The sequence below is a fragment of the Calonectris borealis genome, chromosome 9 (assembly GCF_964195595.1).
Source record: "Calonectris borealis chromosome 9, bCalBor7.hap1.2, whole genome shotgun sequence".
Classification (NCBI taxonomy): Eukaryota; Metazoa; Chordata; class Aves; order Procellariiformes; family Procellariidae; genus Calonectris; species Calonectris borealis.
In genome coordinates this window covers 30,399,373-30,422,015 of record NC_134320.1, presented here as the reverse complement: position 1 = coordinate 30,422,015, position 22,643 = coordinate 30,399,373, and the positions used below count along the sequence as shown (strand labels likewise).

Sequence of the window (22,643 nt, the reverse complement as noted above, 5' to 3'; positions counted from 1 at the left end):
GAAGGAAATGAGGCCAAAACTGTAACTGGCTCTGGGATAAGCAAAGAGAATGCCCATTAGGAAAGGAGAATGTCAAAGGCTGAAATAAGCTTGAGTGACAGCATAATGTTTTGATTATTCAAATAACAAAAGCCTTTTCAGTCCTATTGGAATAAATTATATTATATTGAAACCCTAGCACTAGGAAAAATTTGTGCCAAATTTTAAAATTCTATGCAGACTATTCTAAGTTCTCAAATAATAAATGTCCAGTCTAGTTTCACAGTAATGTCAAGGTGAGAAGGGCTTCAAAAAGCAGAGGGGATGACCCAGAACAGCTTTTGTCATCAGGGAAGTTTATGACAGGGCAAGACAGAGATGGTAGGACAAAAATGGAATCAAACCTCTCAGTACAGTCTTGAATCGGGCTATATTATTTTTATATATCCAGCTATGCAATTCACACCGTGGAATTCTCTTTCCTAACCAGACAGATTCCATTTCAGTTGCAGCATTGTAAAAACTGAATTCCAGTACTTTAACTTGGACTGAATGCATGGAGTCAACCGTTTTTCTGTTTTTCTCCAGATTTTGCAAAGGGAGAAAAAATGTTTTATTCTGAAACTTTCCCTACAATGTTTTATTAATTTAATGGTTGGACTCACTGTGCACATTTGCAAAATTATTATATAGCTTAAGAGTAAATGGCTAATTAAGTGCTTTGGAAGTTTACACTTAACACAGTCCAGTTACAGGGGTAGCAGTTTCTGTTACTGCTATGTAAATCCTAACTGTATTTCAAAGCTACTTCTTAGTATTTGATGTTTTGAAATGTCTTTTCACTTAAGTTATAGACAAGCTCCTATTAAAATAACACTATTACTCAGCCATTAACAGTAGGAAGTTCTATAATGTGCAATGGCAATTTGACTTTTGCATCAATGGTAGAAGAATTTGACTTCTACATCAATTACAACGATAATTTGATTACACCACATGCATTGTGATGTAATTCTTAATTGCATGATCACAGGCTCATTTTCCATAGGACTTGCACCTCATTCAGTGCACCAGTATTCACGTAATGAGCTGCTAGGCAGCACTTTGTCCATTCTTTCTGAGTGTTGTCTGTCTCATTATCCATCAAAATCTATTCCTTCTTCCTCCTCTCCAGATTTTTGTCAAGTCCTGTGGTGTGCTGACAAGTAACAAAGTTTCCCTGACTAGTTCCCATCCTCATATACTTATCTTTCACCTAGTCTTAAATTTATCCTCTTCCATCAAAATTGAGGCCAAGCTCTTCTTTTGCTCAGCTTGTCCTAGGCTTAGATGCTTTCCCATCTTAGCCCTCATCTCATAAGAGCTTGTCCCAAGCATTCCTCTCTTTTTTTCCGGCTTTTTTCCTTCTATCCTCTTGTCACATGATCTTTTCTTCCATTTGATCTGGAAGCCAATGGGACATCTGATGATCTCTCAGGTTCTTCCTGTGACTTTTCCCCTCCAGGTTGTGGGGAAAGGAGTGTAACCAGTCAGTACAGGGGCACGGATGTATGTGCAATCCTGTCACACGAGGGAACCATAGAATTTACAGCCTGTTCAACCATGAACATCTGAAAAATCTCAAACAAGCATGTGCAAACAGGTGTGTGCACAGGGGTGGGGGGAGCGCTTCCCTGTCACACTTTCAAGCTTAACACTGACAAACCTAGGTTTTTTGTTTCGATCGTTTGTTTTTAACATAGAAACCAGAAGGAATGATGTTCTTTTGCTCCATTCTAACAGAACACAAAGGAGTCGGGCGGGGGGGGGGGGGGAGAGGGTAATCACCAACAGTGGCTATTCTATTGTTTTCTCTCAAAAACTTGGCAACGCAACAAGCTAGACGCAGCTGAAATGTGCTGGCTAAAAATTTCTCAAAACTTTCATCTGAGACAGACACAAACCATGCCCAACACCATCACAGAGAAAGTTTGTCAAAGCCATGGATACCTGAAAAAGGGCTGCATACCGGAAAATATTAGTAATCCCTACTCACATACAACGTTACCAGCATTGCCTATAATTATGATTCATGCATTTTTATGCACATGATGTTTTATAAATTACTGGTATGCTCTAAAAGCTTTTTTTTGTTGTTGGTCAAGGAGCACTTCCCTGATTTTGGTATTTTTAAAAGTAAGCAATTTGATTTTAAAACGGGTCTACAAAAATTGTCTCGGCTCAAACATAATTTCCCATATTGGGGAAATTTGGAGGTGGAATGTTCTTTGTTCATCAGTTTGCATTTGAGGGTTTGTTTAGTTTGTAAATCCTTTCATGACAAAAGCCATTTGCCATTTCAGGTTAGAAAGGAATCCCCTTCCTAACAGACTTTCCTCAGTTTATTCTGGTGAAAAAGCAGGTATAGGTCATTGTCTTGAGGAACGTAATGGATTGCAGAAAAGGACCTGGAGGTCCCAGTGGACACCGAGTTGAACATGAGCCAGCAATGTGCCCTTGCTGAAAAGAAGGTGAGCGGTATCCTGGGCTGCGTTAGGCAAAGTATGGCCAGCAGGTCAAGGGAGGGGATCCTTCCCCTCTACTCAGTGCTGGTGAGGCCACACCTGGAGGACTGTGCTGAGTTCTGGACTCCCCAGTACAAGAGAGACATGGACGTACTGGAGAGAGTCCAACAAAGGGCCACAAGGATGGTGAAGGGAGAAGAAAGCATCTCTCCTGCGAGGAAAGGCTGAGAGAGCTGGGACCGTTCAGCCTGGGGAAGAGCAGGCTCTGGGGGATCTCATCAACGTATACAAATACCTGCAGGGAGGGTGCAAAGAGGACGGAGCCAGGCTCTTTCCAGCGGTGCCCAGTGCCAGGACCAGAGGCAATGGGCACACGCTGACACACAAGAGGTTCCCTCTGAACATCAGGAAACACTTTGTCACTGTGAGGGTGACCGAGCACCGGCACAGGCTGCCCAGGGAGGTGGTGGAGTCTCCATCCTTGGAGGTACTCAAAAGCCATCTGGACATGGTCCTGGGCAACCAGCTCTGGGTGGCCCTGCTTGAGCAGGGGGTTGGAGATGACGACCTCCAGAGCACCCTTCCAACCTCAACCAGTCTGTGATTCTGTGATTTTTTGGACTAACTCATCTCTTCAGTTAGGGTATCTTGTGTGTCTATACCCTTCACTATTTGTCATCATCTTTGCTCAGTTTTGACTAGTAGGTAGAGAGTCACGTGAATAACAAAGGACTTGTACTAGAGTCTTAATAGTCATAACGCTTGCAAGAGTGATAAAGAAGAGCACAAGAAACTCATCAGCACCCTTCCTGTGTTCCTGAAAAGGTACAGCTTAACTTTCTTCAAGGACTGAAATCGAGCCACAGATAAAATATCTAAGTATGGGCATATCTCCTCATCTCACTTGCTGACACACACTCCCCAGAGGTGCCAAGCATTGCCAACAGTACCAGTTATGCTGCCTTAAAAGAGGCATGATGGTGTAAGCCTTCAAATGAAAGCACTTGCCTTATACCTTTTCTAGGGCCCCTCCTGCCACTCTGCAGCCTCCTGCAGTGACGACCACCAAACCGGCTGTAATGCTGCATGCGCCAACAGTTGCATTTCAAAGCCCGACAGCGATCCCAACCGTGCATGCAGCTGCCTGCATCCAGCCCAAGGTGCTCCTCATGGCTCAGCTGCTGTTCTGTGGCAGCATCAAGGACGGCTCACCAGCGGCCATGCTACCCTAATGCGGCTGCAGGACTGGGGGCATCTGGCTTGTGCGTATACTGTAAACGCGCTCCCTGCAGCTGCAGTTGGCTTGGGGCCAGGCATGGTTTTACTCCTTCTCCCTGAAGAGCAGAGCGCTCTCCTTGTGCCACCGGCGCTGCCAGCCTAAGCCACAGCATCCTGACATGGGCTCCTACCCTCCGTCAGCACAGTGGAATATTTTCAAGCTCCACGTAGCCTAGGAGGCACCGGGGGGCACGAGGCCTCACGGCCCGGTCCCAGATCCCGTCTCCGCGTCCTGGCCGGGCGGCCGCCACCGCCGAGCCTCGCGGGCCCACCATGGCCGAAGGAGAGATGACGTGCTACCGCCGCGGGACTCCATGGCGGAGACCCCGCCCCGCGGCGACGCGGGGACTCCTTAGGGCGGGGCCTGCGCCTCCGGCCAAAGACGTATCGCGCGTGGCCCCGCCCCTATATAAGGGGCGGCCTCAGCGCAGCCGTCGGAGCGCGGTGGCTGTCTCTGTTGAGCCGTTCCGCGGAGCTGGCACCATGGCAGGTCAGTGAGCGCGGCCACACCTCCCCGCGGGCGCCCCGCACGCGCGCCGCGATTCGTGAGGGCTGCTGGCGGCGCGGGCCGCGCTCGCGGAGCCGCCACGCGCTCCCCGGTCGCGTCTGGCCGCGGCGCGGGAGCAGGGCGGGCCGCGGCGGCGCCTATTTTTAGGCGGCGGCCCCTGCCAGCAGGGAGCTCCCAGGGGCGGGCTGCCGCCGCCAGGACGCCGGCGAGCCGGTGCCGCAGCCGGTGGGGGCTGGGGCTGCCCGCGGGGGGGCTCGGAGGCGTCCCGCTGGGCACCTCCGTGCCGTCTAGAGGACGCTCGCGATTCAGCCTGGCTCCACGCCGCCTGCCTGGTACCTGGCCCAGGGCTCTGTCCTCTAACGGGAGGGATGTGGCCGGCGCGGTGGAGTGCAGGAGGGTCCGGAGAGGCCTCTGTAGGGCCGCAGCGGCTCACAGGAGAAAACCTAGCCCTCTTCCGAGACGCTAAAGAGTCCGTGTAACTTCTGTGCGTTTTGATACTTTACAATGAGCCATTCCTTACCACCTTTCCAAGTATGCCTGGCTTTTTTCTTCCGGATATTTTTTTCCCGATTCTTATCTTACAGCTGTCAGCGGAGCCGGTTTCACTTTCAGATCTGGAAGGTTGCAGGAGGTCTGGTGCTCTGCCTCCCGATGCACGTCTTGATTAGATGCTCCTGTCTCTTTAGGAATCCTGTACTCAAGAAAAATCAGATGTACTAGTACCTAACTCAAAGAACAGGGGAATAGGCAAACACCTGTGAACTTTGGCTATGCCTGTGAAAATCCTTCCAGGGGAAGTCTTAAAACATCTGGGGCAAGCACTCTTGTCCCCTTCTGGATGCTGTCAAATGGAAGATAGCTGCTAGCTCAGACTTCCAGGATGCACTTGGGTGTGTAATGGCTAGTGCAAAGATGCTTGCATACAGATACTCTAGCTTATGAACTGGGCAGCCAAAGATGTCTCTGAAGTAGCTTGGTTTTGCCTGGATAAATCAATTATGAAGCTGTGCAACTGTCTCACATTCTCTGTGTTTTTGCAGCCACACTATTACCACGATCATGTTATGTTTCAGGCATAACAGTGACTGTGTGTACATAACCTACTGTGGAGGAAATGTTTACAGAGAATAGAGAAGGGGGAGAGGATGGGAAGGGAGACCCACACAACTGAAATACTTGTGGTTTAGGTAGAATGGACTAGTCTCTTGCAGATGTAACTTCCATATTAAGCAGCAACTGGTCTTGCCCAAATTGTAGTATGGACTCATACATAACATGTCTGAATGTACTTTAGAGAAGGTATGAAATAGAACATAGTTTGTGCAAAACTCTGGAAAGCTGTACTGAGTTGGATGCTCTACAAGTTGCTAGTATCTTCCTCCTGTCAAGCAGTCATAAAGTTTCCTACTGCATCTGGGATGTAATAAGGGGCGGCTTAGCTTTTACTCCATCATTAAATTGTCTGTCTTTCTCTAAGACCTTTGTGCGTGAATACTCAGTTTCAGTGGAGACATGGTAGAAGTATACCTGCTAACAGTTCAATGAAAAAGACTAGTCTTTCAGTGGCAAGGTCACTTTAAAAGTTAGTCTTATACTGCTGGGAAAAAAACAACCCAACACAATCCCACTTTGTCTACACTGGATTTTTAGTGAGCTGTCTGTCAGCATAGAGTGGCAGACTTCTGTTTATTGAGTGTTTGAGGAGTGATGTGCAAATTAAGTAATGAAAAATACTGCCCTATTAGGAGGATGTTCACACCACTTAAAATACTACACACTTGCCATTTGTAAAGCTTCAAAGAAACACAAAATTGTTCTGTAGACTTGCTGAATTATATGAACTATGACAAATTGGTAGCTAAAGTGAATTGCAAAAAAAACCCAAACATCTTTATTCCTGGCACTGTAGAAGCTTTTTTGAACTTTGTAATTGACCACTATAATCTAAATCCCTTGGGACTAGTTGGTTTTGCTGCTAAGCAAAATAGAAGGTTTTGTAGCTGGTCTGTAGAGCTTGCAAACCAGGTCTGCAGAGCTTATGGACAATTACAGTACATGACTTTCTGTCGTCAACTGCTAAGACAGTATTAAGTTAAAAAGATATTGATGATGACTGTCTTATGGGCTGAGGAGTTGTACCAAACCACAATCTCTCTGAAAGTAGAGCAGTCACTATTTTAATCTTACTACTAGACTTGATAGTAAGCCTCTAAGTGCCCAGAACACTCACTCTCAATCCTGATCTAACCTTGTTAAAAACTTCTATAAAGAAAAGAAATCACAGTTGCTAAAATAAATTTGAATGTGAAAATCTACTCTTGAAATTCTTGGGAAGAAACTATTTTGTTGATGGTGTCAAAAATGGTTTGGTAGAAAAGAGCACCCTTCTTTATAAAGCGCCATAGCTTGGAAAGGAGTTCTAGATGACGATAAGTTAACAGTCTAGATAATGATAAGTTAACAGTGTACTGAAGAAGTTTAGGAGTTACTTGTTTGCTTTTGTCAGTCCCACAATTTAAAACAATATGACAATTGAAAGAATGCAAAGCTTGCACTATATGGCTTCAATAAGCAGTATATGGCAAAGTGATCCATCTTAACCTAGTTTCAAGATACAGCTGGAGCAGAAGATTATAATTTATAGTAACAATCCAACCTTACCTCTTTTTGCTTGAAGAGCAAAAACTGTTGCTGCAAGTCTTAAATTGCTTATCATATTACTGGTTACTTCCCATTTAAATCTTGCATTCTTGTGATAGAGCTGCAAACATGGATTGCAGAACAACTGATCTGCAAAATCCTGAGTTAGGAAAACTTAATACTGTTGTCCAAGATCTAATCCAATGCTTACTTTTATTTGAAAATGAAATGTAAGTTTTATGCTGCCCCAGCTTCAGGGTTCAGAGCTGAACCTAGAGTAACTCTACAAAACTCTACTGTCACTAACTTTAGACCAAATGCAAGCTCAGACTCCCAATATTTTTAGCTTAAAAATTGTATATTAATGGCCAAAATAAGGCTCTTAAGACCTTTTGGATTGTCTCTAACACTCGGCGTGACTTATTTAACCTGTGGGCAAACTGGAACTGGTTTTCTTTTGCAACAGTCTTGATTTTGTTTTCTTTACTGCTTTTTGCCATGTGTCAAGTTACTAATAGAAAGTATAGCTATGCAAGTATAATCTGCTTCATTCAGCCATGTAGGTAGGCCCAATACGTAGAGTTAAAGAGCCCATCTTAGAGGTCTCACAGCATGATTACCTAACAATACTAGGTTTCTAGTATATCTGTCTCAGCATGAAGTAGTGGATCATGCTAACTTGACCAAGTTCATTTCTTCCAGACCAGTCTTTTGTGACTCTAGCCACAAATGACTCCTATGTGAAAGGAGCACTGGTACTTGGTTCATCCTTGCAACAGTACAGAACAACAAGGAAGCTGACTGCACTCATAACTCCTCAGGTCTCAGATCTTATGAGGTAAGGTCACTTACGTACTTCAAACTGCCGCAGTTCCTGCTGATGTGAAGGTTGAAATATGGAAGTTAAATTCCTTAATAGTAACCTTCCAAAATTCTGGAAGCTTAACAGCTAAGCTTAGCAGAATTCAACTTACACTATTTGGAATTCTGTAAGTTATTCAAATATGAAACCGTTTGGTTTTTTTTTCCTTCCTTATGATGAGTTAACAAATAGTCTGTAGTTAGAGCACTAAACTGTGACTTGATACTGATGTTTCAACTGGATCTTTACTCTTTCATAGTCCTACTTAGAACTGTCCAATAATATGATATTGCCTGTGCGTTCATTAGCGCTGTGTGTATGCATGTGGCGGTGGGAGTAGGGGATTGGTATTTGTTTGTCTTGCAGAAGCATTCCAGATTGAGATAATGTAGCACGAGCTCTCTTGAAGTCTAGCAGACACTTCAAATCAAATTTTATCATGAGAGAAGAAAATGAGCAGAACTAAAGCAGCGCCAAGTATGTCAAATCAGCAGATCAACAGAAGTATCTAATGAGGTCACCACAGTACAACAGATGAAATTAACAGGCAACTGCTTCCTACAGCCTCTCCAGAATAGTCTCAGTATGGAGCAGACTGGGTGCTCTTTCCACATGTAAGAGGAGGGTAAAAAGCCATTTAACTTAATAGCTACATGAACTACAGATGATAGGTCAAGATCCTACAGGGGGAAGTCCTTCTGAAAAGATCTGTCAATTTATAGAGACAGTAGAGAAGTGGCTCAATAATAAATGGAGTGACTTTCCCTGGAGTCTCTTGGCAGCTGAATGGCCTTATCAATATAAAGATGTTACATACAGGAACATCCATTCTAGCCTGTTAGGTGAGTGTGCTCTTTTAAGATGAATCATAAATGTGCTTATGTGCTAGCGTAAGCCAGCTAGTACTATGCCCTTAGACCAGCGATATCGACCTACTTAGTGGTGTAACTGGAACTTGCATTTCTCACTCTGTATGCGCTAACAAGGTATGCCTTAAGTTCAGAAGCAACTGTCCATACCAAACTGTCAGTATAAAGACAGCCTTGCAAGGCAGAGTTCTAAAACTCATTTACAAGCTCTGTGGCTCAAATTGTACTCATAATCGCTGAGCATTCAAGATACACTGTAGAATAGTGAGACTTTACAGATGCTTCACATTTTAAGCAGGATGAACTCCTTAACCTCTTTTGAACTAATGGTAATGCTTTACTGATAGTAAAGCAAAGGTTGGGTATCTGCCACAAAATTTCACTACGCTATCTGAAAGTTTAAATGTCACCCTTAGGTGAACATGATACTGGGTCAAAACACTGCTGTACCCACAGCCATGATTAAGTGAGTCTTTAAAACTTTATGGGATAAAGAAAGTCTTAGCAACAGGGTCTAGCGACATGCCCCTGACAGTCACAAATCCAGAACAGTGTTGTCATAACTTCTGTTTTAACTGTTCAGGATTCAGCTACTGTCCTGCTCAAGCTACTCTAACAGCTTCCCATTTCTTAATTGCCTGCTCAAAGTAGACTGTTAACTTGCCAAAAACAGTCTGGCTGAAAAAAAGCTGTGTGGAAAGTTTGTATTATATAGCCATGACCTACTAGACTTGGTAGCAATGCCAACTAAAGCTCTGTTTGCGGAAGAAAAAAAACCCAAATGTCTTTGTTCCCCAAAATGTGCCCATGACAAACTAGAAACCTTGAGGCAGACAGGTGTACTTGTGCATTCCAACACATGCAGTCAACTCTTACTGATGGCATAAGAAATACTGCTAGGTTCCCTGTTACTCCACTTGCTCTTTATGGAATCTGTCATGTGGTCTAGTGCTGGAATAACAATAGAACTAAATCTTGGCAGTTGACTCTTTCCCTAGGAGAGTGCTGGAAAAAGTCTTTGATGAAGTCATATTGGTAAACGTCTTGGATAGTGGGGATTCAGCACACTTGGCGTTAATGAAAAGACCTGAGCTGGGTGTCACACTAACAAAGCTTCACTGCTGGGAACTGACGCAGTTTTCAAAATGCGTTTTCATGGATGCAGACACAATGGTAAGCGGTCATGTCTCATAGTACCTCTTAATCACCTAGTATGGGGGTTGTTGGATTTTTTTTCTGTGGGTGAGTTTTTTGGGGGGGAGGGTAGGGTTGGTGGTTTGTTGTTGGTTTTGTTTTGTTTTTTAAGAGGAGGGCTAATAGAGGCCTTTTTGCTGTTTGGACTAATAACTCTAAAAAGTATGTGCCTTTTTTAATCTAAATTAATTGTAATAGTCTGTGGGGACTATCTCCATAAAGTACTGTCTTCTACAAGACAAGAGCATTGCTATGAGAACTTTCTTTCATGTCTTAAGGTGGATGTCAAAATCCATTAAAAGATGATACCCCAATTCCTAACCGAAAAACCAGAAAACAATTTTTTACCCCCTTTACAACTAGGTTCTGTCAAATATCGATGAGCTTTTTGAGAGAGAAGAGCTGTCTGCAGCACCAGATCCCGGCTGGCCTGACTGTTTTAATTCTGGAGTTTTTGTTTACCGACCTTCCATTGAAACATACAATCAGCTATTACAGTTTGCCACAGAGAAAGGCAGCTTTGATGGTATGTATTAATTTGTATTTCAATATAAGTTAGACCAAAATGGTAATAGTGGTTGGGATGGCTCAGTAACTATATACATGTCATGGGGACTCTGTATGAGAGAGTTCTGAACTCAATGTAACTACACAAAAATTACGTCATTCTCACAATAAAGGCTGTCATTACAATATGTAGTAAAACTACTTTTTTCAGACTTTGTGAAATAAAAAAACCTAAGAGTTTGGCCTTTAGCCTCCAAACTAGCAGCTGTAAGCATTAGCAATGTCGAATCATGTAACAACAAATTTTAAGACATGGCAAGCACAGTGCATGCATTGGCAAATGAAACTACAGCACTATGCTTCATGCATTCCTAACACTCAAGGCTTGAATGTTCTATGCTAACTCAAGTGTTGCTGTGGAAAAAAATCATCAACTTGATACTCATATAAAAAATACTCATCAACTTGAGTGCAGCTTCAGAGAAACAAACTTTTGAAGATGCAACTTTCTCTTCATATGCTATGTGATAGCTTCCTGTTGTTATAGGGTGGTGACAGCCTTGTTCCCCAATATCAAGTGCATGTAGCCTTGGCTGCTTCCCACTGTAGGTCACTTGGGATTGGCCACTGTGTCAGATTTAAGCTTGAGAAGCCAAGTTCTGCTGTCCTGTAAGTCTCCTTACCAATCTATTACCATTGCAGTAAATGCATATGTTGCTTGAAGACTGCTATAGTTAAAGGCTTCTGAATGACTATCACTGTCTCCTGTCACTAAATTTCATTATGTAACTACTATGGTACAAAACAAAGTCTAACTGAAAAAGCTACAGAAAATTACATACATAAGACCATAAAAGGGAACTCTTAATAGAAGGTAGTTAGCCAGCCTGTTGACTTACCTTTCAGTACTTTGTAAAAAGTAGAAATTCTAGGTATCGTTCCTAGTCTGCAGAATAATCCCTGTTACTGTGTGGACTCCTATGTGTGGCCTCCTAAAGAACATTAGTCGCAGTTGGATGCTTAATGCTACCATACGAATAAACTCTAGTGAAAATGAGTACTGCAGTGTAATGGAGAGTCTGTTTATATCTCGCTCTGACAAGGTAGCACTTGGTAGCTCTGGGGGTGCTCTCAAATGTTGAGTGTAAATTGATCAGCAGCTACAGCAAAAGCTGTAGCACGGTACTGAATTTTTGCATTAAAAACAAAACAAAACCAACAAAAAACAACAAAAAACCCACAAAAACTCCAAAAAACCAACACACGCACCCCCAACAAACCCACATCTTTGTGCAAATTGACTGATGAGTAGCTCCAGGAAAATCTGAGACTTGGTGATTGTCTCCTCTGAGCTTTGTGCTTGACTGCTAGCAGACCCCATCTTCTAGGTCTAAGGCCCCTAGCCTTCAAAAGAATAGAACTGCTTCCACAATATACTTTCCGACTTGAAAGCTAAAGCCACACAATGGTGAAACTTCTTCCTCAATGTCCTAAATGTGAAGCAATCGTTGCAGCTCTTAACAGAAAAAATGGTGGGTTAATGGTTTAAGTACCAAATTTCTAGAACTGTAATTTGTACTTCAGCTTTAAAATTTATTTGTTTTTTATTAAATGGTAGCACTGATCTGAGTAATGAGACACGGAGACCTATACTACATGCATAAGCTGCTGCTGAGCTCGTGAACTTGGTGGGGAGAAAGGGGATTTAAACTTAAATTGATCTAGACAGTAATAAAAGTTCCTAGGAAACTTTTTATAAGAGAAACATCTGTGAAAGGTCACTGCCCTTAATAGGACACCGGGATGCAAACTCAACAAGCTACCAAGCTATACATAGTTGGAGTCAACCTCTAAGCGCCCTATCTGCAGTAGTAGTAACTAGGGAATGCAAGACTTTCCAGAGTATTTCATGTTTATAACAGCAGACAGATCCCTCCTATGTAATGCTGTTGTCCAGAAATGGTAGAGTGATGGCTACTTATGTAGACAACTACTTTGTCTATTTGAACTTCACCTTTCTAGATAATGAGGAATATGTCATGCAAAAATTCTAGATACCATCTAAAAGTAGTGGAGGGGAAAAAAAATGTTTGTTTTTAAAAGAAATCTGGTAGTACTGATACCTTAAGAACGTTGCTATTGCTTCGACAATCCTCTGGCTCTTTAGTCTGGGATCCAAAATGGGTGCTTTTACATATAAAGATACAATGCAGTAAGACTGTATCTGTAGATATGTAGCTAATGTAACTACTGCCTGGTTCTTTCACTTTATGTCTAAGGTCCAGTTTATACAAGACTGCTGTTGAAGTCTGAACTAGGACAGCCGCTAATGCCGCTCTCAGTGCCTGCTTTGGCACAAATGCATGCAATCTGAAAAAAAGCCAGTATGTAAAACAATCTGAGTGAAAGTCCTGTAGAATAAGTTAAATACACTGTTGCTGTCCCTTCAGTTATGAGCTATCTGTTCTGAGAGGGCATCCCAGACTTTCTTCTCTTTTAGATGATCTGTTAACATATGCATTCTTAACACAGCATTAAGTTAGAAGTTAAAGTGAAACATAGCTGAGTAAAGACAAGAGGACTAGTCTGGTTTCTTTGACTCTGTTCTCCTGTGATGGGCACAACTTCTTAAAAAGTGCTTTCCTTCCTTTAGGGCTCGAGAGGCAAGTCAGAGGTTTGAAATTACTGGACTGAGTCTCTAGACAGTTTCTCACTCTGCAATCTGCATGTATGCTGACAGCTGTAATAGGATTCTTTAGAATTTATATTTGTCAGTGTACTGTCTGTATGTCTAAGTTTATGCCCAGTATCTAGATACTTCAGTTGCAAAAAGCAAATTCTGCTCAAACAGCAGTGAGGGTGTACACCTTAGTACTGCCCTAAATCTAATCATAGGCCAATAAAGAAAACACCTTTCCTGAGTCAGCAGAGACTGAGTGCTTTAGAAAATTAAAGATTAAAATAAAACATTGTCTCTTTTCTAATTAAGCTATCCATTTACCTACTCATCAGCAATACTAATTGTGAATGCAGTTAAAGGTGAAGGGAAGAAGACAGCAAATGAAAGTTGAGGGACTTCCTTCAATATCGTTCAGAAGAGTAACTATTAGCACTTAAAGACTAAGTATATTCACTGCAATAAAGAATGAATGGATATAAATAAGTAGTTTTTACTTTTCAGTAGCTGCTTATAAACTAGTCCACTTTGGCCAGAGGCTTTTTTTTTTAGCTACTCTATTACTGACATACTAAACAACTTCAGACTCATTTGACCTCATTACAGCCTCTACTTGCAAACTAAGAGTGACCCCTCCCAACACAGTAGGTCTGGCTATGACTTAGATTGTTATCCTCACTTAAGGGTTAGTCAGCAGCTTTTTAGTACAGAACTAGGAATGCCTATTGCCTGTTAAGGGATTAGATGAAGTTTTACTAGAGTTGTAACCCAAGACTGAATGTGCTTTCCTTATCATATCACAGTGTAGGGAGATGCATCCAGGCTACTGGGTAACAGACTACTGATACCTTAACTCTGGCGTTGAGATGTTGGTCATGCATCTGTAAGCATAAGTAATAAAACTAATTGTTGGCACTCGATCTTCTGAGCTACAGCTTTCCTGAAGCTGAACAGTACTCAATAGTTAAGTCCTGGTTTTTGCTGCCTTATACAGCTTGAATTTAAGCTGTAAAAGAAACTGAATGGCAGGGTTTGTAAGCAGCTTTCTATCTTTTAGGAAAAGTAACCCCACACATACTACCTTTTTAATTCCCTGTGTTTTTTGATTTTCAAAGGCTGCAGTGTTTACAGGGTGTTCACAAATAGAACTCTAGAGCTCTATGCCAAACTCCTACCGGACATGACAACTGCATTACCAACTTTTAATTAGTGAAGTGATTGAAAAAGAGCCTAAAACAGCTCTCTGATGCTTGTAGCCTATTAATGCTTTCTCTTTCAGGTGCAGATCAGGGGTTATTAAACACCTTCTTCAGCAGCTGGGCAACAACAGACATGAGCAAACATCTACCATTTATTTATAATTTGAGCAGCACTTCTGTATATTCCTACCTTCCAGCATTTAAAGCGTAAGTTCAAAATTCTAAGACAACTTTCAGAGCTTATATAAACTAATTTCTTGTACAGAATGAACAGGCACAATGTGAACTTACGCAGTTTTTCTAAAGGGAGACCATTGTTGTCACTAAACGAAGGTATAATAGTTTCCACTCTTTTTTTAAAAAAAAAAAAGTTGAATTAATACTAGTTAAATGAATCATCTCATGATAAATGCAGAGAGAAAGCTGTGTCTGTAGCTTAAACTACTCATCCCTGGTGGTAACACTGAAGCTGATTTAGAGTAAGCATATTTGATAGATCACTTGCAAAAGGAAGAACCCTTACTCCAGCATGGCATACTATCTATTATAGCTCTAACCAAAAGCAGTAGCTCTTGAATCAGGTTGAGCTGAACTTCAGCATGTCACTAGTGGTATTGTTCCCACCTAGATAACTTGCCCTTTCCTCACTCAAATTACTTAGGGTATTTAACAACCAGTACTTAGAGTTCATCTAATCAACCTATACCATTCAAATAAACATGGTGAACAAAGACTTGTATAAAGCTAGAACTCTCTCCCAACAGTCTTTCTAGATCTCAGACAGTTCCTTAAGTAATAGCAAGATGGAACAAAGACTACAGCCAACCACCATACCATTGTGTGTTTCCTGTGTAAGGAAAACAACTGTATCCTCCCTAGCTAGCAGTATTAGATTTGGCATATGAGTAAACCGTATGTCAGTGGCAGGGTCACTCAAAGTGTTAAACACAGAAGGAAGGTGGGGAAGCATGAGAAGCTGAAATGTTACACAGAAACTCTTACTCATTAAGAGCTGCAAAAGTTGGGGGGGGTGGAAGGAATGTACCAATTGCATAAAAACAATCTGATCTCTGAATGACATCAGGTTACTAGTGTCTAAAGCAGCAGCTAGCATAAGCAGGACTGTTGCTGGCTCAAGATCAAACTATGTCTTGTGATCAGAATACCATTTGAAATCCTGTCACGCTAAAAGTGGAACACTTATTTAAAGAAATATATGCAAGCCTAAGAATGACTAAGTAGTTGGATAGCATTTGATAAGCTAACATCTATTGTAAAGTATGTCCTCTTTCCATGGCTGGCTGGTTGTTAGTCACACGACCTTAAACTTACAAATGACCTTGTTGCCACAAAAGACTAATTGGATGTGGGGACTCCTGACGAAAATTCCATCTAACTGATTGAATCAACTGCTTAACTGAATTCAGCAGACCTTCAGAAGTAGAATGCTGGAAGTGCCGCCCTTTTAAGTAGAATGCCCTGCTCAATAGGTGGAACAATTTCCCTTGGTTAGATCAGCAGCTACACTCCTGATAATCAGCAGTTGGAATAAAGTGAAATTTAAACCTACTGACATCAATAGCTAAGTTTTTTGCAGCTTTGTACAGCGAGACTAGATTTCACAGCAGTCTCAGTAATCCTTTTTCCAAAGGAAAATGCCAATTCATGACAAATGCTCTCTAACTTCAAAACATTGATGAAGGACTTTTCTGGGAGATGGGGAAAGACAGATTAGTTGCTGAGGCCAGTGTGGACATAAAGCTTTCTAACAGTTGAGCTTAAATGTCAAAAGAAAGTATTGCAGATCTAGAAAGTATCTAGAAAGCAGATACTGAAAACATCATAGAAGCTTGGCATCTGTTAACTGTTGTACAGGTCTTAAGTGGACAGAATACTAAGAATACACTTCTCCATTTGCAGCAAGTGTAACGTAACACTTCTTAGGCATTCTCTAGCTTAAATAGCCTTGATTTTTAAACAATGACAAGTTTCTTCAGAACAGCAGCAGCCTAAGATGAAGAAAACTCAGGCTGTTAAGTAGTGCTGTGACAGCTAATAAAACTAAGGTAGTCCTCTTATGCCAAATCTTGACATACAGAGTTTGAAGTTAAAACCCAGGAACTGACCTGTTGAAGACAGATTATTTTTTTTTTTCCTTGCAATTAGTGCAAATACTTGACCTTGTTTCACACATGCATAGGTTTTCACTCTGCAGTACGATCAGCTGCATTCAAAACATCGAACATGAATACTGAAATAGAGTCAAGGATCTTATAGTAGTACAAAAACCCACCTAAATGCATACTGCCTTGTTTTGAATGTTCTGAAGTTTTTGAAACACACCTGCATAGTCTCTGTATGTAAAACTCCTTAAACATCGGAGTCCTGGTCAAAATGACCAGGGTGTGCTTAACAAAATGTTAGACAAACTAGTTTGGCGTTATTATGCATTTTAATCATATTATGTTGAGAAGAAATCCTAACGTGATGCAAACTGAACTAGGCGAGACAGTCACTGTTACTAGAGAGACTGGTATTGCTTTTTCACAAAACTGACTCAAGCTGAACTCTAGTTCTCGAACCATAGAAGAATGGAATGAATGCTGTCTCTTTTAGTGTTAAGTTCTTTACTTCAAAAGGGGTGCATATCATCTACGCTCTTGATGCAGAAGTACATACTGGTAACATTTGGGACAAAATTAGAAGTCCATATTGAAAATGGAGTTAAAATAGTTTTAAAAAGAGACAAACAAAAAACCCTACTACCACCACCACAGAACCCACCTGTGGTTAAACTAAGGTTATTTAGAAAATAACGGTTGGTTGTCTAGCAAGACCCTGCTGCACCAAGATCAGAAGTCCTCTGAAATGCCTCGGTTATACAAAGCTATTATTTTGCAGGGACGCAGTCTTCCTGCAGCAGGGCCTTCCAATGATCCTTTTCTATGGGGCTGTAAACTGAAAGGGTGACTCTAACCCTGACCCTTCTCTACATAATGCTTGTAATGCCTAACTATCTGGATCACTGACTTTGGAGTAGAATCTTTTTCACTTTTAAAACCAGTTCAGATTGCAACGGCTGCTTGAGACTGCTCTCTCCTGAGCTATGGACATCACTCTACCTAAAGACTTGAGTTGGCTGTAAGTACTAAATAGCCCAGACCATTAGGTTTTGGCTGTATTCTGACTAATGTAATGTAGAATCCCATTTGCATTTTTTTGTTGTATAGTGATGCTTTCAGTCCCAGTAGGCATTGGCAGTTTGATCATTTAGTGTTTAGCCTCCTAAATATATTCGTATTTCTGTTTTCTGGACACCTACGAAACTGCAGGTTAAAAAAAATTTATGTCTGCCAGTCAAAACTTCTGTTTTCTAGACACCTGCACAAACTGTGGGTTCTAACTTTTTCTGTCCAACAGGTTTGGTGCAAATACTAAAGTGGTGCATTTTCTGGGAAGCACAAAGCCATGGAACTACACATATGACTCCAGAACAAAAAGCATAAAAGGCAACATGGATGACCCTAAAATAGTTCACCCAGAATTCCTCAACATGTGGTGGGACACCTATACAGCTCATGTTTTACCATTACTAGAACAGCATGGAATTGTTAAAGAAACTACTACTACAGGTGTGAACATGGTATGTGCTTTAATATTTTTGTAGAAACTACCTAAGTATGGATGATAGGTTCTTTACCATTCCACTGATTTCCCCTCCCTCTGTCCAACTCAAAGCATGGGTGTGGTTTAGTTTGTGGGATGCAGTGTTTTTTGGTTTTGTTCTTTTAAGTTTGGAATAAATAATACTACAGAAGAGAAGCATGCTATAGTGGTCTTGAACGTAGCTGTCTGCTTGCCTAAAACAAACTATGTAAGTAGCTAATGGTGCACCAGAAATTAAACTGTAGTAACTTTAATACATACAGAGAAGGGCCCTAACTCTTAATGTGTTGCAGCTAATAAGGTTCTCAAGCAGAAGAACCCCAGTTCAGCATGCAATATGTACATACAGATCTTGCATGGTGAAACAAATCTAGGTAAGCCTAGGATTACTAGAGAATGAATACTTCTGTAGACCGGCAGTGATGAATCCCAATACTTATCAAAGCCAAAGTAATGCTTCTAACTCTAGTTCTCATTCAGAGAGTTTAGTAGCTTGCATCTGACTGCAGACTTTATAGTCTTAGCTTAGTACATGGGCCAGTTTAAGTTCTCAACCTTTCTAAGACCAAAGTTACTGATCTCTTAAGATGTGCTTTCTCTTGTTAATCTTACATCTTTCTAACAAACTATTTGCAGCTATCGGGCTTGGTCTATACTCTGGCTTTCTCTTGTGGCTTCTGTAGAGAGGTATGAAGAACTTAAACTTTTCTTTTTTTTTTTTTCCTCTCCCTGCTAACTTCTGTAACTCTGCTTTGTTATTTTGCTAGGAAAGCTGCACAATCCCTGCCCATTGGCAATGCTTGCTGCTGCGCATGAGAACATCTACTTCGTTGTCCCATTCTATGGCCTGTTGCTCACTTTAGCTATGCAAAGGATTTCTGTATTTTTACTCTGCCTTTCCTTTTAGGCAGAGGTTACAGAGGCAGTGTCCCACATATCAGTATCAGCACCATCACCAGTATTACCAACTGTATCTTCAGAAGAACGCAAGGAACGGTGGGAACAGGGCCAAGCTGACTATATGGGAGTGGATTCCTTTGACAACATCAAGAAGAAACTTGATACCTACCTTCAGTAGAAATGCCTGTCTCAAACAGTGGTGATGCAAAGACTTGTTCCAGAACTAACAGCTAGAAAGGTGTAGATGGTGGTCAGTTACACTTGCTAGTAGCTTGATGAAAAACTTCTTGGCTGAAGGCCTCTGCAGTGCTACAGATGAAGACTGAGCAAAAGCTAGGAAGCAGAATTCCTTGGGCCACCTGTAACTGCCCAATTTCCAATTCTCCCTACTAGATAAAACCAGGTATTTTCAGCTTAAATTTTCTTCTGTTGTGATCAATTGGCTCAACATATTCCTTGAAACTGGGTTTGTTACCTCACCTCATTAAGGTGATTAGCACTGATTCCTTTGCTTGCTGTTTTAGATGTAAAATCTAATTCATGGGATTGCTCATACACTAGAGTGGTAGCCATTCTGCTTTACCATAAATTAATTAATGACACTGGGATACATACAGATGTAACAGTAATAGCACTGCTTTGCTCTTCCAGTCACAATTGCACTGAAGTTTTGACCAGGTTCTTACGCACAGTGCCTACAGCATGGCAGAATGCATTTTTCAGTTCTGTATACTATGGGACTAGTAAACTGAGTTTTGTCTGTTACTTGCAATGTTGCACTTGATACAAAAATAAAAAGTTGTCATGCATTTCTGGCTTCCCTAAACTCTTGAGCAATTAAAAAAAAAAAAAAGAGGGAGCTCTGAAGCAATCTAACTAAAATATTCTACAGGTATAACCCTTAAGCTTTGTTAATGCTACTCTAATTACCATTAGTAAATCTCCAGCTTTTAGTTCTGTAATTATTTACAGAGTATATAGTCCTTTGCTGGGGAGCTTCCCCTAAGTATAGGACAGCGCAGTGTAGGAAGTACCTGCTGAAGCTACTCACATAAGCAACATGGAGCTTAGGAAGAGGGAATCTTTTTGTGACTAAAGAAACATCATCCCTAATGTAAGACCTGTACACTGTGAACTTGTTTTTAAACACAATGGTGATGCTATTTTGGCAAAGAAAGACTAAATAGCTGCTTAAGTAAATGTACCTACCCTGATTAGGAAAACGACTCTTTCCGTGTGTACAGAGAGTAAAAGAAAGTGCTTTTTTGCCACGTTCAGGCTACACATTGTATTCTAAGATACATGGAAAAGCAGTAAAAATACCGCAATAACAAAAGCATGCTGAAGATAGAGAGATTGGCTGTTACCTGTACTAAGTTTCAGATCCATCCTTTAGCCAAAAGTCTGTGTTCTGTGTTTGACAGCTATACTCTGTACTAGTCCAGAAATACTAAGAAAATATTATTTCATTATTTCCTAATAAAGGAGGATTTTGGCAGGAAGCTCATGAGAGTGCTAAACTTTTAGCCTAGAGATAAAATAAACAATCAACAAGCTCTCACCGTTTGCTGGTAAAGCAGAAGATGTAATCTGGGTATGAGAGTTAGTTTGTTTTAACTTGTTTTTGCTACTTAATTGGTCTAAGATTCCTTGGTTGCCATTTAGCAAAAATGCAAAAGATGAGGTCCAAACCAAAGTAGCTTGTAGCTATTTAAAAGTACATAGCATCTGAACTCCCAGTTGTAACTAGCCCTTTCCCGTGTGGGTTTTTCTTTTGCTGTGTTGGGTTTTTTTAACAGATAAATTTGAAGTTGTGTGAAAGCAGGAGAGATTACTAGTTACAATCTGTAGTGACAAAAGTATACTTTATCCGACATGTACAAATATTGGAGTTCTCCATGCTCACAAAATACTTTATGGAAAATGGTATTCTTTTGAAGACAGCTAAACAGTCTTGGTTTTGCTCCCCTTGTCTGTATTCGTACTAGAGAATAGGCACGTTACTTCTTTTTAAGCTTAGTTGGAGAGAACTGAAAGTATAAAAGCATGAGACTATACCAACCTGGAAATTTCGTTTAGCATGTAAGTCTTGTTACATTAATACAAGAAGATAAGGAGAGATGCTGAATAAGATGAAAACCTGCATGTTTTGGGTTAACAAATATAGTTAGTAAAGAAAGAAAACCTATAAAACAATTCTGTCCTAGCCTTTGTGACTCATACTATGGTCAAGTGTTTACCCACAGCCTCAGGAAAGCGAAAAGGTATGACATCTATAACAAACTCTATGCAGCTTATTTTCAATAAAGTGACCTTTATGTCATCATCTGCCACTATTTTCTTCATAATTACTGCAGGCAGCATTTGCAGAAGAACAGAGATCTCTCTTTATCCTTTGTAATAGTATCACTTGATACATCAAACAATTTTCTGCTCTAAACTGTAGGTACTCAAAGCAGTAACTGAATTAAAGCACTCTACTCAAAACATCATTATTCAAAAGAATCATAGCCCTGCTTAGATCACAACTCAAGTATTGGAACTCCATTTGCCTTTAAAAAGCATATAATCTAAGGTGTTCCTTAGATGGCGACAACTCTAAAAAGTTTAGAAGTGTGGTTTTTTTTAATTTACATCTTTATTTTATGTAGGGGGTAGAAAAAACCCAGAATGATAGACTACTAACTCAGTCTTTGGAATTAAAACCATTTAAGTTCATAATTCCAAAAGCTCATTTCTAGAACATGCCACAGAACATACTGTTAGAACTCCAAGAAAGAGAATACCAATAGCCAAAGACTAGTTCTAGCTCATGAAAAGCAAAAAAGAAACCCCAAACAACGAGAACACTGTGATTTTCATCCACCCGAGTAACTGAACAGCTCCATGAAATCAGACAGGACCTTTCTGCCCTCAGTTTTGACCTTTAACTGTTCTCTTGGATACATTAATGGCTTTCTTGGGAGAGGCCTTAACTAGTCATACAGCTTAGTACTAATTCCAGTAAGTTTTTATTTGGCTTTGGAACATGGAAACCATCATCTAGTAGAGGAAAAATGATACTAGTAATTGTTTCCATAATCATAACTCAGCCACTCTGCAAAATGTCAGCATATTTTAACACAAGTAATGATGTAGCTTGACTAGCCATTGAAATGGGTCTCTTCCTTGTGGAATTTTAACTTGGAAAATGGAACGAATGAGACAAAGCCAAATCTCTCATTCATAATCAGGAATTATTTCTCCAGTTTATCTCTAAACATCAGAATCCGAACCACAAAAACCCAAAGAAAGTTTAACTTACATAAACTCTCTAAAAAAAAAAAATTCAATCAGGTGTAGCTCCGTTTTCTTGTTCTTTTGTCAACTTTCCAGTGACAACCAGTTACTGGCGTTCACGCTGTCTTCCATCATTCATGTCTTTTTAATTTTTTCTCTAACAGACTTAAAACATGCTTTTCTCCATAGCTAAGATGCTGTCTCCCCAAAAACTGCATCAGCTTGTTAGGTTACAGACTTTGAATTCCTTTCTTACTCCTTCCATTGGCTCACTGTTTCTCCAAATATCAGACATCTTCCCTTTATTTCTCAGTCCTTTTCCATTTCCTATGTTTGCAATTCATCTTATAATCAGCTAGCTGGTATTCTAAGACATAAGAAAAGGCAAAAGGCATTAGAAGCATACCAGATTCCACTTCGCTGCTGCCAAATACACTTCCTGAATCTAAACACAGAATCTAAATAGGACCTAAACCTAGCAATCTCTGCCTCCAATTCTAAGTCTGAGCGTTACAGGGAAGGCAGCATAGTGTTAAGAAAACATGTAACAGAAGACCAGAACCAAATGGAAAGAGATAGAA

General features: G+C 40.8%; 1 protein-coding gene across 1 annotated transcript; it reads left to right on the top strand.

The window, feature by feature from the left end:
* The first annotated feature begins 3,848 nt into the window (after nt 1–3,848).
* On the top strand, nt 3,849–21,109 carry GYG1 (glycogenin 1). Its single transcript, XM_075157602.1, has 7 exons — nt 3,849–4,251; nt 7,612–7,747; nt 9,639–9,813; nt 10,198–10,360; nt 14,298–14,424; nt 17,638–17,860; nt 18,791–21,109. Exons 1-7 carry the CDS (start codon nt 4,035–4,037, stop codon nt 18,959–18,961), a joined length of 1,212 nt encoding a protein of 403 aa, XP_075013703.1. The 5' UTR covers nt 3,849–4,034; the 3' UTR covers nt 18,962–21,109.
* The last annotated feature ends 1,534 nt before the right edge of the window (nt 21,110–22,643 follow it).

Bases quoted from the DNA above. Each gene is read 5' to 3' on its own strand.
- GYG1 (XM_075157602.1), top strand. From the start codon at position 4,035: ATGGCCGAAGGAGAGATGACGTGCTACCGCCGCGGGACTCCATGGCGG. The intron at 4,252-7,611 runs GTCAGTGAGCGC...CATTTCTTCCAG, and splicing joins CGGAGCTGGCACCATGGCAG to ACCAGTCTTTTGTGACTCTA. The intron at 14,425-17,637 runs GTAAGTTCAAAA...TCTGTCCAACAG, and splicing joins TACCTTCCAGCATTTAAAGC to GTTTGGTGCAAATACTAAAG.